Source organism: Labeo rohita, chromosome 20, assembly GCF_022985175.1.
Source record: "Labeo rohita strain BAU-BD-2019 chromosome 20, IGBB_LRoh.1.0, whole genome shotgun sequence".
In the NCBI taxonomy this organism is placed as follows: domain Eukaryota; kingdom Metazoa; phylum Chordata; class Actinopteri; order Cypriniformes; family Cyprinidae; genus Labeo; species Labeo rohita.
This window is the reverse complement of record NC_066888.1, coordinates 33686064-33704659: the sequence shown is the minus strand read 5'-3', so window position 1 is coordinate 33704659 and position 18596 is coordinate 33686064. Positions and strand designations below refer to the sequence as shown.

Here is an 18596-nt window from a genome sequence, read left to right as displayed (position 1 = left end):
CAGGGCTTCTGAGCTACATCTGCTGATCTCCACCTTTAAAACTGATCCAACATGAATAAAAACGAATATCCAGCACTGATCACAGTGAACACAAAATCACGTGTTCCACAAGGATCCATTTCTCTTGTAATTCAATAGATGATGTGGTAACACTTGAAGCTGTTCTGTATGATGCATTATAAATGTATTCATAATGTGTGCTATAATATCTGTTAACAAATAACTGTAATCTTGGTTAAACTGCATTATAATATTTGCTGATTTCTTGTTACGTCTCAAATTGGTTGTTTGAAATGTTTTAATGTTTTATTTTTTTAAAGACATGACTATGAATAGGTAAGTGTTAAAAACAATTATTCATAGGATCATAGAAAGCATTATAAGGTGCATCACAAGGCGTAAGTAAGGCTTTAATAATACCTTTATAATGCATTATATATAAAGGCTTCAAGTTTTTTTTATAAACTAATATGTATTTACACACATGGAGCTCCTACAAACACTGACTCAGTCTGTATCATTCATCCTTCAACACTGTTCTCACATCTAAAAATGATCAATAACACACAAATATCAGTCGACAGATTAATAAAACACGTCTAAACATCCAGAGACTCTCAGTGAACATCAAATAAAGACAAAGATCAGAATAAAAACTCGACACAGAGACCATAAACAACTACAGAAAAAACTAAACCCACTGGTCAAGAGTGATCCGTCACGTCTCAAAAACATTCGACCGGTTTGATCAAACCACACAAATCAGGTTCATTAACATCGACACTGCAAAAGATGCTGAGCATATGACGATGAACTCGAGGTAAGAAATGACTAACATCCTGTTCATTTACTTTTAAATGTGTAATTAATCAATTATAAATGCAGGGTTTCTGCAGATTTGACGAAGGTAAATTTAAGACGTTTTAAGACATTAGCAAAGAAAATTTTCGGAATAAACTGAACGGAAGGCAATGTGTCAATGTTCTCCAAATGTAAATGGCTTCTATTAGACACTTCAGTGTTTAAAAATGTAAAAATGGCCTATTTTCCAGTTGGTTCAGTTGTTTCAGTTCGCCTCTTGTTGTTTTAGAAATGTCTAAACACCCTTAAAATCAAGAACTCAAAAGAGGTTTTGTTTAAGTTTATAATTAAAACAAGAACAAATATGTCAATATTTTTCTAGAAAATCAACTTCATTCAAAGGGAAAACAAGATTTCATTCCCTATTAACAGATATTTGTTCTTGTTTCAATCATAAACTCACTTCATTTTGTTTTTGCAAAAACACAAGACTCCAGTAAATGCAATTTGATTTAAGGATGTTTAGATTTTTGAACTGGAAAACAAGACAGAAATAATGAGGAGGATACTGTTTTTTTGTTTGTTTTTTTGCAGTGCATTCTACATTTAGTGTCACGACTTGAATTTCAGACTTTCTGCTCTGATTTAAGATCTTCTTCGGTTTTAATATGAGGACGAGTGAACAGAGACTCATAAAGACCCACAGAAACCATGAGATAGTGTTGCTTAAAGGAGAAAGTTAATGTAACAGATAATCACTCACCCCCTTGTCATCCAAGATGTTCATGTCCTTCTTTCTTCGGTCGATAAGAAATTATGTTTCTTGAGGAAAACATTTCATTATTTGTCTCTATATAGTGGACTGATATGGTGCCGTGAGTTTGAACTTCCAAAATGCAGTTTAAATGCGGTCGAGGAAGAAGGGTTTTATCTAGTGAAGGCATCGGCCATTTTTGAAACAAACTGACAATTTATTTACTTTTTAACCTCAAAGTTTTGTCTTGTCTCGTCTCTGTGACGCACATGTGTAGTCTGTGTAATCCGGGTCAATACAGTTAGGATATGACATCTTCTTCTCTTCTTTAACATCAAAATCACCCTACATTACCTTTTTTTAAAGGCCATTTTAAAAAAACTTTACATGTTCAGTTTGTAAACACTGGGTCGGTGCTTCTGCAGTGAAGTAGGATGATTTTGAAGTTGGGGAAGAAAACGAGATGGAAGTTTTTTGACACACCCTAACTGTAATGACTGTATTGAACCAGAAAAAAAACAAGAGTTCACGCAGACCTACACGAGACGAGCGTTTGAGGTTAAAAAGCATAAATTGGAATAGGAAATAACCAATCGTTTCGCTAGATAAGACTCTTCTTCCTCGGCCGGGATCGTTTAGAGTCTTCTGAAGCCGCATATAAACATTTTGTAAGGTCAAACTCGGGGCACCATATCAGACCATTATATGGAGAGAAGTCTTGAAATGTTTTCCTCAAGAAACAGAATTTCTTATCAACTGAAGAAAGAAAGACTCAAACGTCTTGGATGACAATGGGGTGAGTACATTATCTGTAATTGTTGTTCTGGAAGTGAACTTCTCCTTTAGTGTCTGATCTTGACCAGAGCAGATTTCTGGCAATCCAGTATTCACTTTTATAAAAAAAAAAAAAAAGAAACCTCCTTATATTCCAACACAAGCACATTAATAAGGAAACAGCCTTCAGCAGGAACATTTTTGCACAAACGACTGATTGAAGGACGTGAATGAAGGCGGGCGCGACGCGTCTGACCGACGGCGAGAGCAGTGATTGATGTGCTGCAGATTCAGCGCGTGTGAACGGCACACCTGTGCGTGTTTACGGCTCCAGCTGGAGCCGCCAGGAAGGTTTGGCCGCGTTCCGTCCGCCCGTCTGCAGCCAAGAGCATCTGCAGCTGCCGTCTGTCTGTCCGTCGCTCTCGGCCCGTCCCGTTCGCTCACGCCGCGCTTGCTGAGCGGCAGAGGCCTAATGTCAGGTTTTCCACCCATCCTGCTCTAACTCCTACAAAATAACTGCGTTCATAACGCACGGAGAGTCTACGGTCTTTCCATTCGTTTGATGCGACCGGCTTCAACTTCAGTGACGCTCCAGGTCAGCGTGGAAATATAATGCACTGTGATATCTGCATTAACTGGAACGCCGCAGCAAGCGCATCCTCTTCAACAAGTGCACTACTGAGCAGAATAAACCCGAATTAGCCGCATGATACTGTCCGTTTGGCTCAGCGCACGCAGCGCCGCGGGACGCCCAGCTGTTGAGTCTTTTAAAGCGTGGGGCGACGTGGGAACGCCCTCCTCGTCCTCTCAGTTACACGAAACACACACGGCCTGCCAATAAGGCAACGCATCACTCATGTGTCCCAGCGGGTTTCTAAAAATACACCCGACTAAAACCCAGTGACTCACACAGTGACCCGACGGGTGAAACGGTCCACCTGACGCTGATAAACCAGAGAGACTCGACACAGACTGCAAACAAACTAACACACCGGACAGGAAACAGAGACAACACGGTCTGAACTTTAGGCCTGTCGCAATAATCAATATATCGATGTATCGCACACAGTGCAGTACATGTACGTGACCGCAATCATTTTTGGTGACGCAATATATTACCCATTATATTTACATAAATATGAATGTCTCCATGTTTTTTGCGTTCCACTCGCGCCAGTGTCTTTCGCAGCTTCTCGTACATAATGTGGTGCTTCTACAAAAAAGTTTTATCTGCAGATACGGCCTTGTTTAGGGATCTGAGCCTTTGTGCATTCGCACGTCTGACTGCTAAATAGGGATTGTGTTTTTCAGCAATAATGTTCACCTCTGGGTCAATATCACTGGAGGTCATATAAATAACTCATTTGCCATGACTAACTTCACATAAAAATGACTATGAAAGGGTGTGTTATATTAGGCTAAGTTTCTACATTCATAACAAAAGCATTACTTGGTTCTTTAGATACATTTTCTAGATTTTTGTAAGTTTTGTGTAGGAGTTTTGTGTGTTGTTTTGTTATGTCCCATGCACCGCTCATTAAATTTAAATGAGAGTAGAATATAGTCAAACATGTAATTTTTACAAATTTTGTTCTTCTATTAATATTTTATTAAATAAGACATTACTCAGTTTGAGTGTACTGACCATTTGGTAATAAAAAGGAAAAGTTTGTCCGTGTCCACCCTGTCGCATTAATGAATCCGCCCCTTTAAGAAAAGGCCGCCCCCTTTAGTGACATCAGGACATCTGATTTTTTATCTCTTCAGTGGCGGGAATTTCAGAATTTCAGAGGTTAGGGTTAGGGTTAGGGTTAGGTTACTTGCTTTTCCTATGAACTTAACACGTCCACCCTGTCGGCCACTTAGACTTGATATGGTGGACATACACACGTCCAAACATTTTTTCAAAGTTGAATAAGTGTTTCATTGTCATATTTTGTCATGCTTTGTTTGTTCTGCTTTTTGTGTCCTTTATCTTGATATTTTAAAATAATATTTCAAATAATACTTTAATCATATCTGTATAATCCAGTGTGTTCAATAATTAGGTGTGTGGCCAATAACATGCAAACAAAAAACGGCATCCAAATATCACAGTTTTCTCCGAATGTGAGTGTGTTTAAAAACACTATATGGTTTACATAAAATCTTTTATTTATTTGTAATTTAAAAACAAACAACTAACCCTGTTCAGGAAAGGGACATTATACCTTTTTTTTAAGAAAATATCATTTGCATCTTAATATTGCAATGAAAACATATTTAACACTAATATATATATATATGTCCATGACAGGTTGGACGTATCTTATGGTTTATGCTTCGAATAATGACCCACAATAATCTAAAAACAAATGTGTGGGAGTTTAGCTAATATGTGTCTATAGGACTCGAGTGTCTACTATTTATGACATGACATAAACCGAATGGGAAATTAAGACCAAATTGTTTGAGTATTGTGAGTATTGTTATATTTTTGAGTATTGTGAGGGTTGAAAGGCTCTCTATGGTGATCCTGAGAAAAATCTCCATACAAATTCTTTGTGCTTGTTTTTCTTTTTCTACTTGTTACTTTTGCACTGAAAATGTTTACTATTTATTCAAGTTTTTAAGGTATCTAATATTTTGACACTTAAATTCCATGATCTACATATTCTTAAGATCTAAAAGTCTGTTTCATTTGAAAGTGTGTAGGCCTTCTTCCATATTATGATTATATATTCAGTGGTGATAAAATGACAATATTATCACTTATCGCAATTATTTCTGGGGCAATATATCGCACAACAAAAAGCTGTTATCATAACAGTCCTACTGAACTTAAGACGAGGAAAATGTAAGGAAAAAGATCAGATTGGGGGATTAAAACACTTGAAATCTGGCAACCACAACCATCACTACCAGTGCAAGATAACACAAACGCCAAATGAAAATAAATAACCAGTGGGCAAATATCAGGGGTAATTATGCTGAATAAATCGAGAGAAGCAGAATTACTGATCTGATTTATCGCACAACCCGTCTGAACTGAACCAACACTGAACGGGATAGAAAACTGAACGAATCGAGATCATCACACTCACCCAGATGACTGAGTTTTCTAAGATGTTCAGTTTAAATATGTAAATGAGGTATTATCTAATTAAATATGCAATGATTTGCATACACTTCCAGAAAATAATTGTGAACACTGGATAATGTCAGGTTCATAATTTGTGTGTGATTCTGTTGTCATATTAGAGCTGAAGGTTTTTACTGAGGGGATTTTGGATTTTTGTTTTTTTATCACTCAAAAAAAAAAAAAAAATATATATATATATATATATAAATCCAAAAAAAAAAAAAAAAAAAAAAAACAATATTAAACAATACTGTCAACAGACAGAAAACAAACACATTTTCACTACGTTTTTAGGAGTAAAACACTGTATAAATCAGTGTGAATAAAATATGAACAAACCTTCAGAACACAGAGAGGAATAAAACTGTACGAGAAACTCTTTAAAGATTGAAATCCACAGGAAGGACATTTTGGACGTTTTCTTTCCACTAGACTGAATATCCAAACTGACAAGTGCATGTTTTTGTCTAAAGTTTCTGGAAGTTTCTAAAGTTGAAAACACTTCTGGTGTAATTTAACTCAAAATGAACTCAGTTTTCAATGCGGTTTGAGAATCTCACATGCTGACAGTATCTGAACAAAAAAAAAAAAAAAAAACCCAGAGTATTTAGCATCTGACGACAGGAACAGATCCTGGCCATATTTCACCAAAATAAGAAATGGCATGAAATAATCGAGCTTATTTAGATGACATTTGGTCAGATCTTGGTCGGTCTGGTGTCATACGTTTGTTATCTCAACACATGCAGCACAGATGTTATGATTCATGCCAGCAGATGGAAATGACTGATCTCTGTTCACAGGACGTAACGCAGCATTCATAAAGGGTTTATGAATCGGATGGGCTCACGTGCTCCGCGCTCGTCTGTCCGTCCCGCAATCATGCATTTCTGCGTCTACGGCGTCTCTCGCGTCAGAGCCGGTCGCGGTTCGGCTCCGCCGGCTCACGCGTAAGATCAGACGCTCGTGAGCAGAAATGCATGTGGCCAATGAAGAGAGGAAATTAAGAGCAAAACAGGGGGAAGGAGAAAAGAAAAGAGACGAGAGAGAGAGAAGCAAGGAAAGAGGGCATACTTTTCGCAACGGAGATTCAGCCAACCGGACTTTCTTGGGAGATATCTGTGAAGAGAGCAAGAGAATTAATATCCGCGTATCCCTCTTCAGAGATATCTCCTGCTGTACAGCTGCACAACATCTGACCAACGCGCCGAAGCCTCCTGCGTCCAGCGACTCCTGCCCCGACCGCTCGACCGGCGCACGCCACAACCGTCACATGACAATTACTGCACACTCAGAATGCAAAAATCACACTGAACATGAACATTTTGGTCATTTTGTTCATTAGACATGCTTTACGCTTACAATAATCTCATTTAATGATTAAAACAGAACAGAGTAAAACGGAAGCAGAAAAATGTCATTTGGACAAATATGGAATGGAATTAGGTTTAAAAAAAATATGTTTGTAAAAAAATGAACAGATTTTTTTTTTAGGGGGGTGGGTTAATGTATTTCTAGGACTTTGCATGTATTTTAAATCTCATCTTTATTTATTATTTTAAATCTACTTCATGTAAAATAAAAATAACATGGAATATGGCAAAAAAATAATTTATTGTAAATCTCATTTTAATTAATTGATTTATTTCAAATCTACCTTTTATTTATTTTAATCCAATTTTTATGTTTATTTCTTATTTCATTCACAAATTACAACATGGAAAAAAAATGGAATTTGGAAAAATATAAAATGGAATTGGGTATTAAAAAAACATTTGAGGAAAAAAATTAACAGAATATGGGGGAGAGGGGCCTATTTGCATTTTAAATCTCATCTTTATTTATTTATTATTTTAAATCTACGTCATGTAAAATAAAAATAAAATGAAGTATGGCAAAAAATAAATACAACACCATATTAAACATTCATTTTTTGCCCCAAAATTACATCTTATCTTTATTTTATTTTTATTTTAAATCTCATTTTTAAATTTATTTATTATTATTTATTTATTTATTTATTTTAATCACATTTTTAATTTTTTTTTTTTTATTTCACTCACAAACTACAATGGCAAAAATGGAATTTGGAAAAAATAAAAAATAGAATTAGGTTTTTAAAAATACATTTGAGAATAACATTAAACAGAATTTGGGGGAGCTGAATGTATTTCATAGGACTTTGCATGTATTTTAAATCTCATCTCTATTTATTTATTTTTTTTCAATCTACTTCATGTAAAAGAAAATTAAAATAGAGAAAACAAAACAAAAAAATAAATACAAAGCCATATGAAATACATTAGTTTTTTGCCCCAATAATCTCATTTTAATTAATTTATTTATTTTAAATCTATTTTTTATTTATTTTAATCACATTTAAAAAATGTTCTACTTCATTCACAAATTAAAATAGAAAAAATGGAATTCAGGAAATAAAAAAATGGAACTTAACAAAAAATCGAATGCATTTTCATCTGAAGAATCTTCACATTAATAGCTCATGTAATATCTCTCCTTCAGTTCAGCACATGAGTTCAGAACAACATGATTTCTGTGTGAATTCCGTCTTATTTAGAACCACGTGACACACTGAGATGTGAGACCAGCTGATACTGACATGTTTTAATCAGCACACGTGTGTGTGTGTTCTGGACTTTTGGTAAAAAAAGCAAGAGATGAAGCGCTGCTGAAGCAAACGTCCGGCGATGTCTCACTGCTTTATCAGTCACTGATATTATTAATATAAGCAGTGAATCAGCCGGAGTAGTTTAGCGTGTGTTTGCTAGTCCTTACGGCCGTCTGCAGTGACACTGGACGCAGACAGGAGACGAGGACGAGAGTTACGCAGCAGGACAGGACAGGAGAGAGGAGACAGAGCGGCTTTAACCCAAACACACACATGAACACGTTCAGCCTCTCCAACACACGCTAACGCTCTGGAGAAGATCCTGCTGAGCAGAGCCGTTTGTGCTGGTTAAGCTGGTTAAGCTGGTTAAGCAGCAGTAACTCGGCTCTGGTCAGCAGGTCAGTACAGCAGCTCTGGTCTCCGGCTGGTTCTGCTGATCTACAGACACGGACCGATCAATCATTTACACGCCGCACGACTCCAAACATCACCGTCCTCATGGAAAATTATATGGAATATTACACAGTCTATTAAGGTGCATTATTAAATTTTTTCCCACTTAGTGTTAGATTTATTATTTATTTATTTACTTTTTGTTTACTTAAATCACATTTTTAATCAAAATTTTTAATCATATTTTATTTATTTACATTACATTTATTAATCATTAATTTAAATATAAAATGAAAATTATAACTTGAAAAAAATGATTAAAATAATAAACATTAATCACATTTTTATTTCTTACTTTGTATCTTATATTTATTTATTTAAATACTTAAATCACATTTTATTTATTTGTTTTAATCACATTTTTATACATTTATATATTTTCACACGTTCTTTTATGTTTTCTTTTGTCTGAAAGTTTCCCCCTGATATAGACGCTCTACATAAAGAGCAGTTCTACATGAATTAAGAAATGGCTTCGTCGTCATCTTAAATCTTTTTTTCACTTTGCTTGTTGCAGTGTATTCTGGGATTGGCTCTTCCACAAGCACATGTAATGCTGTATGTTTATATTTGGGTTTTTTTAGAACAGAGCTCTAAGAACGGTCTCCGAGTGAACCAGCGTGGGAGGACGAGAGCTGCCGACGGCTGAGAGACACAGGAAGTGAGGCGCAGGAACAGGAAGTACCTTCATGGGCGCGAGCTGGATGGGCGTGATGTAGGACGGGTCCACCATGGGTTTGGGCCGGTTGGCGGTGTCGGCCAGCAGACTCTGCCATTGCTGCGGCAGACCGGTGAACTTCTGCTCGTGCGGGTCGAAGCCGGTGTGGACGCGGTGCTCGAAGTTAGACGGGGCCGAAATCTCCAGCCGCTTCTTCTTCTTTCCAAACATCCTGGAGAAGCTGGAGAAACCTGCAACGGCACAGAACGACGACGCTCGTTACTCTCAAACACTTCACTGCTTCAACTAAAAAGAATCACAATTAAGTTTTATATTTGAATACATAATTACGTAATGCATGATAATTAAATGAATTCGTTAAAAATATGGTTACACTTTCTTTTAAGGTGTCCTTGTTACAGTGTAACTATACATTTAAGTGCTGAGAAACATGATTGTACTTACTATATGGTTAGGGTTAGGATCAGGGTTACCTGAATGTGATTATGCATAATTAATTGTTATTACAGTAGTAAGTACATGTGTAATAAGGAGACCTTGAAATAAAGTGTTACCAAAAATAATTAATTTTTCCCCAAACTGAATTAAAGCATTTCTAATTAATTAAATTAACAAAACTCTAACAATAGAAAAAAATATTAGAATTGTAAGATTAATGATAATCTATCAAATCACTTTTATTTTGATCCACAATTTTTTTTCCCTCAAATAACGCTTTTTTTCTTATTTTTTCTGGATTTTGTGTTTTATGTTTTAATCAGTTTATTAACTGTGATAATTAAATGAATTCACAAAAAATCATTAATTTAATTATTTTTGTTCTTCAGGTTCTGTATGTTGATCCATCACCATCAGAAATAAAGAACAATCAGACACACACACATACCAGTGTGTCATCTGCACTGTCAGCTGTGTGTGTGTGTGTAACGCGTGTGGACGGCTGGGATATTTCTGGAGGAGCAGATGATGTTTCTGTCTAATGGAAACTCCTCAGATATCCCAGAAGGCCTTTCAGCAGCACTTACAGCTCTGAATCAAATCAGCAGAGATCTATTAATAACTGGCATGAGCTTCCCTGATGTTTGTCCTGAAGCGTCCGACCGCCGTTACGCCTCTGAGGTGTCAGATCTGGACCCGCTTAACTGTGTGCAGTGAGATACGTGAGATTACCCATAATGCACTGCAGCAGAGAGAAACACCTACTGAAGCAACGACAAAGAGCTGCTGTTTCATCTGGACGCTGATACACACACACACACACACACACACACACACACTGACGCAGCAGATGTTTCACACGGTGCTGTCAATCATCTGCTGTGTTTCCTGCAGCGTCAGCAGCTCCAGATCATCTGATCTTCACACTCATTCACGTCTCACTGTTTCTCCCACACACGAGATCAATCACATGGAGAATAATATTTTATTTCACCAAATTCTGTATGTTTTTTTTTTATTGTGTTTTATGATTTAATTAGAGCTGTCAATGCGTTAATTAATTCGTTATGAAAAAAATAACGTGATTAAAATATTTTAACGCAGTTAATGCACTGGCCCCGCCCACAGACCTGTACGTCATCATATATTTCATAAAGTTCACTATTGACAGATATGATACAGAGCAACAACTCCATAAATGCAGTTATGCCCTAAAATTCAAGATATTGGTGCAAAAAAAATGTCCCTGTATGTTTTGTCTCGTATTTATATATATCATATATCACACAATATCACACGGGCAGCAGGAGCGATATGACACGAGTGCTGCTTTTGTCCTGATCTCACAAGCTTAAAAGTGATTTTATACACCAGTTCAGTAAATAAGAAGTTGATATTGTGTTATATTTTAAACACTATATTGTGTGTTTTGCTCAATTTTGCAGAACATATTAGCTTTGAAGCCACAGCAGAATTGTTGCGCGTCTCAGAGCAACACAGCGGCGTTTAGTTTCTGAATGAATCCACATTTTGAACGAATCGTGTGAATCAATGATTCAAAAGCCCATTTATAAAGAGAGTCATTTACTTTATTCCTGAATGAATCAGCCGTTTGAATGAATGACTCATAAAGACATTTACCGCCACCTGCTGGCAAATTTAGTTTCTCATTTAGAGCATCATTTGATTAATACAGTAAAATAAAAACAGTAAAGGGATAGTTCACCCAAAAAAATTCATTCTGTCATCATTTACTCACCCTCATGTCGTTTCAGACCTTTCTTTTGTGGAACATAACAGAAGGTATTTTGAAGACTGTTGGTAACAGCTGTTTTGGTTACCAATGATATTCACTGCATGAACAAAAGATGTTTCTCAAATTATCTGTGTTTATGTTCCATAGTTTACGTTAGGCTGCTGCAGCGTAATAAATTATGTTGAATCAAATAAAATATTTCTATCTAAAGCTACAATTTGTAATGTCTACTTGATACTTTCTCATTTAACACAAAAATAGCTTTAAATAATCTTTTGTGGGTATTTTCACAGTCAAACTTATTTTAGTGATTAATTAGATTAGGTAATCGAAACTTCATGTAATTAATTAGATAAAAAATGTAATCGACTGACTGCCCTAGATTTAATACAAGTTTATTAACTGAGATACTTTAATAATAATAATCATAATAATGATTACTATTATTGTTGTCGATGTTTTGGGAGAAGCGTCTGTCTCCGCTGATTCTCCTGAGCTACGAAAGAGAATCTCTGAGCAAACTCAATCACACATGAGCGCTCTATGGCGGCGCGTGAGGAGCGTCCGGAGCGAGGGATTATGGGCCGGCGGGCGGCTCGCGAAGGGGCCCGTCAGCAGCTGTAACCCAGATGAAACCGTGACCCAGATCAGGACGGAAAATAGGATTACAAAGACTAGAGAAAGCTTACAGGCTCCTGGGACAAACACTGAGCAGAAACAGAGACGCTGATGATGAGAACACGAGAGCAGCACAGAACATCGCATCAATCACAGCTAAACACTGAACACAAGAAAAACACCTAAAAGCATGCGAGTATTTATCAAACGGAGGTGTTGTTTTACACAGCAGTGATGCTCTGACATGCAGTTAAATTCATGTGTCATTGCTGTGTCACCAAAACAAACCGGACAAATTAAGACCGTTTATCAAACACTCCGTCATTGGTCGGCCAGACAGACAGTCCCGCCCCAAACTCACGTGATGGGTGGAGTCAGAAGATGATATGTTGCTCAAACAAGCAGATCAATGCAGTGAAAGCCACATTCAGGAATCAAGCTAACTAATGACTGACTTACAGCGACTCTGAACATGAATCTGAACAAACTGAGCGTCACACGGCAGCTGCGGAGCGTCGAGAGCTCTTACTCACACGTCTTCGGCAGATCATCCGAACAATGCGCCAGTGTCTGCGTGCCAATCGCCGACGGGACGCCGCCAGTCACCGCCGCTCGCGTCCGGCACCGCTCGCCCCCCCGCGGCCCCGCTGACCGTCAGCTGGATACCCGCGGCTCCGTTCGTCCTCGCACCATCTGTCGGCGCGCGCTTCCCGCACAAACGCAGGTCCTGGACCTTCACCAGCTTCCTGCTCGCAGAACACGCCCGCCGGCCGGCTATTTTCGGCGGCCGTTCACAAACGCCACACAGATACGATCGCATTCCACACGCCGCCTGCTGCACTTGTGCGGTGACCCGACGCAGCTGCGGGCAAACGACACGCAACACGCTCCACATTCACCGCTGACAGACTGATCTGAGAACAGAGATGGACTGGCGTTTGCCCTGACAAATATTCACTGGCTGTGCCACAAAAAAAGAATCACATAGTAAATGAAATAAATAAAAATGAATACATCAATGTGATCCTGGAGCACAAAACCAGTCGTTAAGTATCACGGGTATATTTGCAGCAATAGCCAACAATACATTGTATGGATCAAAATTATTGATTTTTCTTTTATGACAAAAATCATTAGGATATTAAGATCATGTTCCATGAAGATATTTTGTAAACTTTCTACTGTAAATATATCAAAACTTAATTATTGATCAGTAATATGCATTGCTAAGAACTTCATTTGATCAACTTTAAAGGTGATTTTCTCAATATTTTACTATGCACCCTCAGATCCCAGATTTTCAGATAGTTGTATCTCAGATATATCTCAAATATTGTCCTATCCTAACAAACCAGACATCAATGGAAAGCCTATTTATTCAGATTTTAGATGATGTATAAATCTCAGTTTCAGAAAATTGACCCTTATGGCTCCTTTTGTGGTCCAGGGTCACAAATATGAAATAAATCAGTAAAATAGTTTTGTGAAATAAATCAAATAAATAATAAATAAAATAATAATAAAGCAAAAATAAATATAATAAATACATAAAATAGTTATTGTTTTTGAAATAAATAAATAAATAGCTATTTGTTTTGACCCATGTGACCTTGTACTTTTAATAAATGTGACCCTGGACCACAAAACCAGTCATAAAGGTCAATATACATCATATGAAAGCTGAATAAATGAGCTTTCCATTGACGTATGGCCTTTAAAATGGCATATTACTAATCAAGAATTAAGTTTTAATATATATTTACGGTAGGAAATTTACTAAATGTCTTCATAGAACATGATCTTTACTTTATATCCTAATGACCCATACAATTTATTGTTGGCTAAATATACCTGTGCCACATATGACTGCTTTTGTGGTCCAGGGTCACAAATAAGGTTTTGACACCCACATTTTAGATACCCGTGAAATTTTACAATCCTCAATTAAAATGTTTTGATAGCATGGCACAATCTACTCGCCTAACTAATATACATTTCCAACATTGTTCAAGATGAGTGATAAAATAATAATAACTGATAAACAAATGACAAGCAACAGCACAAATAAACACAACACAATAAAGGTTTTGATTGTGTTCGTCCTCATCTCATTAGTCCTGTATGACTGTCTGTCTTCAGTGAAACACAAATGAAGATATTTTGAGAAACGTCTCAGTGTTTTTTATCATATGATGAAAGTCAATGGTGTTCAAAGTTGTCCGGTTCTACTAAAGTTCTCCAAAATATTTTGTGTTCCACAGAAGAAAGAAACTCATAAAGGTTTGATGACAGCTAATGATGATTTCTGGATGAAATAACCCTCTAATAAAGCAAAGATGTATTCATATGATGCTGATTGTGTGAGAATGGCCAGTCATCCTGTGATGAACGGCTCGTCTGATGAATCAGTCTCTATTCAGTGTTTCTGATTCATTCATATAACACACACACACACACACAGAGTTTAGCAGCTGTAAATCTGAAGCTGTGACAGTAATTGAGATCCTGAATGAGTTTGTTTCTCTCATATTCTCTCGTATCAGCTCCGGTCAGTCAGTGGCTTTAACAGGTTTATACTTCAGTCTGTCAGTGAACTGGGACTAAACACACCGGTAATAAAGAGACTGTAATAAAGTCACTGTAAACCCGTCTGAGCGCTGCTCAACTTCACCGATCAGGATTATTCAGAAACGCTCATAACGACGGAAGCGTTTGATCACATGATCACATTCATTAATCTCATCTCTGATCACGTGACGAGCATCTCGACACACAGCGGATCTCCTGACCGAACTTCAGAAAGAATCACGTACCTGGAATCAGATTCATATCGCAGCGAATCCAGACACATGTTCATCTGCTCAACGGCCGATTAACGAGTGATTAGCAGCAGAACGAGAGCGAATCACGATCCACACGCACTGATCACACTCAACGAGAGACACACACTCCTCCTGTTACTGACACACACACACACACCCGGAACACACCCACAGAGACGCTTCCGCTAACACACACACACACACACCAGAGCAGTGTCTTATTGCTCAGATGTGTTTTACAGCTCAACAGATGAGATATTACTACCAACATCAAAGTCTGTCTTGAACTTCACTGTCCTAGCTTCAGCAGGGCCTTATGAAATGGGATTTATTTTTCCCCAAATTCTGTGTTATTGGTTTTAATTTTTCTGTATTCTTATTTGTTAAAACAGATGTCCTATTCATCATCCATTAAGAGTCAAGATCTGTTCACATTGAGTTTTAGTATCTGAAGCAAATGTGAGCACATATGAGACACAGTTGAGATTCTTCTGAGACTCTACAGGAGACACGTGTGAGATCACTGGTGTGTGGATCATCTCCCGTGATCTCAGGAGATCCAGCGGCGTCTCAGTGTTTCCCATCAGGGCTCTACAGTGCGACCATTTCAGTGCCATTGAAAACTACTGCGTGCGACTATGAAATAATATTTAGGAGCATCAGTGCGACTGACCCCATCAGCTTATTTGTGCTTGCGCTGAGGGGAGTTTTTGCAACGTTGAGTAATGAATCACACACATTTCTCACCAATCCTCTCATAAACAAAGTGTAAATAAGAGACTGATTGTGCAGTGTAGAGAGATTCAGTTATTATAATGGAACTTTGTGAGATCGTGATGAACTAAGATGAGCGACAGCTTTAATGATTATTGATGGAGTTTGTAAATGAGATATTGATTTAATTCAACAGTTCAATAAACAGGAAGTTACTATGAAGTGACTTACACTGTCTGACTGTAACACTATTGCCTGATTTTGCTCTATTTCGTCGTCAAAAATAGTTTGAAACAAGTCACAGCTGAGCCGCTGCACATCTCCATTCAAACACAGCGCTGTTTCCTTTATGAATGAACGTGTGTTTTTAAACGAATCTAGTGAGTCAATGATTCAATTTCCCATTCATAAAGACACTCACGAGATTTATTCCTGAATGAATCAGCCGTTCAAATGAATCAAATGAATGAATGATTCAGGAAATAAATCAGTGACTTGCCGCCACCTACTGGCAGATTTAGTTTCATTTTTAAAGTCTCTTTTCAGTTATTTAAATCATTTAATATTTCTATATTCAAATTTTTATATTTCAAACATTAATCTCAACAAGAATTTATGAATTTGATTGCACTCATGCCCCTCTGAGCCTCATTAAACATGAAAATACACCTACAAGACACTTTTGTGTTCTTCTGTGCACCTCTGTAGTACTAATTGATTTTGCTAATGCTGATTTCATTTGATTGGTAACTTATTCTTATTCTGTTGTTTTAATAAGAAATCTTAAAAAGCTTATAAAATATAATATAAAAAAAGTCAATATCACCTTGTAATGAGAAGGCTAATTTTTAATCAGATTTTTTTTTGATTATTGATTAGAAGGTGCTCCTGAAAAGAAAAGTAAGCATAAAGCCCGGCCCGTCCATCAGCAGAATGCAGGAATATTCCGATCAAATATAAAGAGCTTCATGTGTGTGTTTCGGCCCACAGCTCTGACGATCAACACATCAAATCAACAAATATCACAGCATTTACATGTGCGACACTGTGATTCAAACACTAAACCCAGGGTTCAGCTGGTGTGAGGACAGCAGGAAGTGATGTAAGTAAAGCTGATCACAGGAGTGACGTCAGCAACAGAAACAAACCTCAAAACACCAGATTACACATGTTCGTAAACAACTGATGTGACTGAACAAATAAAGATTCACGTCTGATGTTTGACTGCTGTCTGCCGCTCACACAGACGCCCATCACACACGCGAATGTGCTTCATCATCGTCATCCTCATCCTCGTCGTCATCACACACAGCACACGCCTGTAACCGCTCATTAACATCTGCACACTTCAGAGGAACCAAACGACCAACCACAACTAATAAACAACAGACAAACGAATAAATAAGACTAAAAAGAGAAGAATAAACAGTTAGTACATTACACACAAACGCAACATTACAAATGGAGTTCAGGGGGAACATCCTATGAAAATATATATATTACAGGTGAGAGCTGACAGTCTTGTAACACTGTAAACTCAGGCTAACGTCAGTCACAGCAGAAGAAAGTGACTTTATTTTAACCTTGGCGTGCGGAGGGGGTTTATGGGTAAATAATCCCATCAGCCCCTGCAGCAGATCCTATCAGTGAGCTGAGTGTGATGTCACATGATCATTTCCTGTCTCTCTCATCATCATCATCATCATCAGTGCTGTAATCACTCTCAGTATCTGCTCTTCTGCTCCTTCACACAGCACTCAGCTATTTTTACCGTGGTTTAATTGCATATAACCCATCTGCCACGGGTAACTCGCCCGGAGTACAGCACGTCAACACGCGTTTCACTCACCGTGTTTGGCCTACATACTGCACACTCACACTTGGTTTCAGGCCAGAATAGGTTTGCCGATTATATTTGTGTTGATTATTAAATAAATCTGATTAATTGAATTCATTATTTTCTGTTCCTTTTCAGGGCATTACTATTTTTAATTAAAAAAATAATTTGAAAGGTGCATATGTAAGACTGACAGCTAGAGGTAGAAGTGGGTACTGCAGTCTGAAAGCATAATATTGGAGAGGATCGTTTCTCACTCTTCCACCCCATGCGGGTTGCCAGATTGAGGACGCCCAACAGGAATAAGCACAACTCACAATAAAAGGTGACTAATCTTACACTACAAGTCGAGTTGATATATCTGCTTTTTTTAGATAGAATCTGCAAACTCTAGCCAGTTAAATTACTGGCTTCCACAGCTGCAATTTACTATTTTTTGTTTCTGTTTTTGTTTTTAGTCACACAGACCAAAACAAAAACAGACATTCAGACACATAACGCACATTTGAAAGCCGAATAACAGCCTGTAGCTTTGTTTTTCAGAGAAACTTAAGTGAACTTAACATGTCTCCTTGATATCTTGATGATTTTTTTGCTTTAGTACGATCTAAAAATTACATACAGCACCTTTAAAAACAACTTTTGCTGAGCTTTTTTCTTTATTCTCCACCCTGCTCAATAATAATCTGTACAGTACAAAACATGACTAGCATAAATGAATCTGCTGTCCTGATGTGATTTCATCATAACTGTGAATAAACTCATACAGATGTTCAAACACTCATCAATCATCGTACACGTGTAGCGAGCGCAGTCTGACATCATTCACAACAACTCACAAACCCCGAGGCGCAAACATCTGCGTCTGCAATCGGCAGTCCTCTTCTGCTGCGCTCGTTTCATGCGTTATTATGTCGCGTCTGCGTTTAGGATTGAGAGTGATGTTTGTGCGGTTTATTATATCTCTAGTAGCTGATCATAAATCACTCTTTAATTACAGACAGAAGCAGCAGCATTAAAGCACGATTACTGAACTGCTGGTCCCATTATAACTCAAGCACTGGACTCAAAACTCCTTCCTGTCAGCTGCGTCTCTTTGAACAGACTCTGGAAGCGGTGTCATACATTCACACGACAGCGCCGGTGCTCAAACCATCAGAGAGAACGAACTCGCTGGATGCATTATAAATGATCTCTGCT

The 18596-nt window shown here is 37.6% G+C and overlaps 1 protein-coding gene across 9 annotated transcripts in view; it reads right to left on the bottom strand.

The window, feature by feature from the left end:
- Positions 1-18596, bottom strand: part of pak5 (p21 protein (Cdc42/Rac)-activated kinase 5) — a 48300-nt gene that overhangs the window by 26451 nt on the left and 3253 nt on the right. For 2 of the 9 annotated variants that reach the window (XM_051139347.1, XM_051139350.1), the window contains exons 2-3: positions 9218-9441; positions 6525-6569 (exon numbers count right to left, since the gene is read on the bottom strand). In XM_051139347.1, the coding sequence (XP_050995304.1) occupies positions 6525-6569; positions 9218-9421 (249 nt within the window). In that variant the 5' untranslated portion in view covers positions 9422-9441. Of the gene's footprint in view, positions 1-2641; positions 3082-6524; positions 6570-9217; positions 9442-12384; positions 12509-12552; positions 12798-14836; positions 14965-18596 lie in introns of those variants that run through there. The other 7 variants (XM_051139346.1, XM_051139352.1, XM_051139345.1 and 4 more) reach the window with 7 other exon arrangements.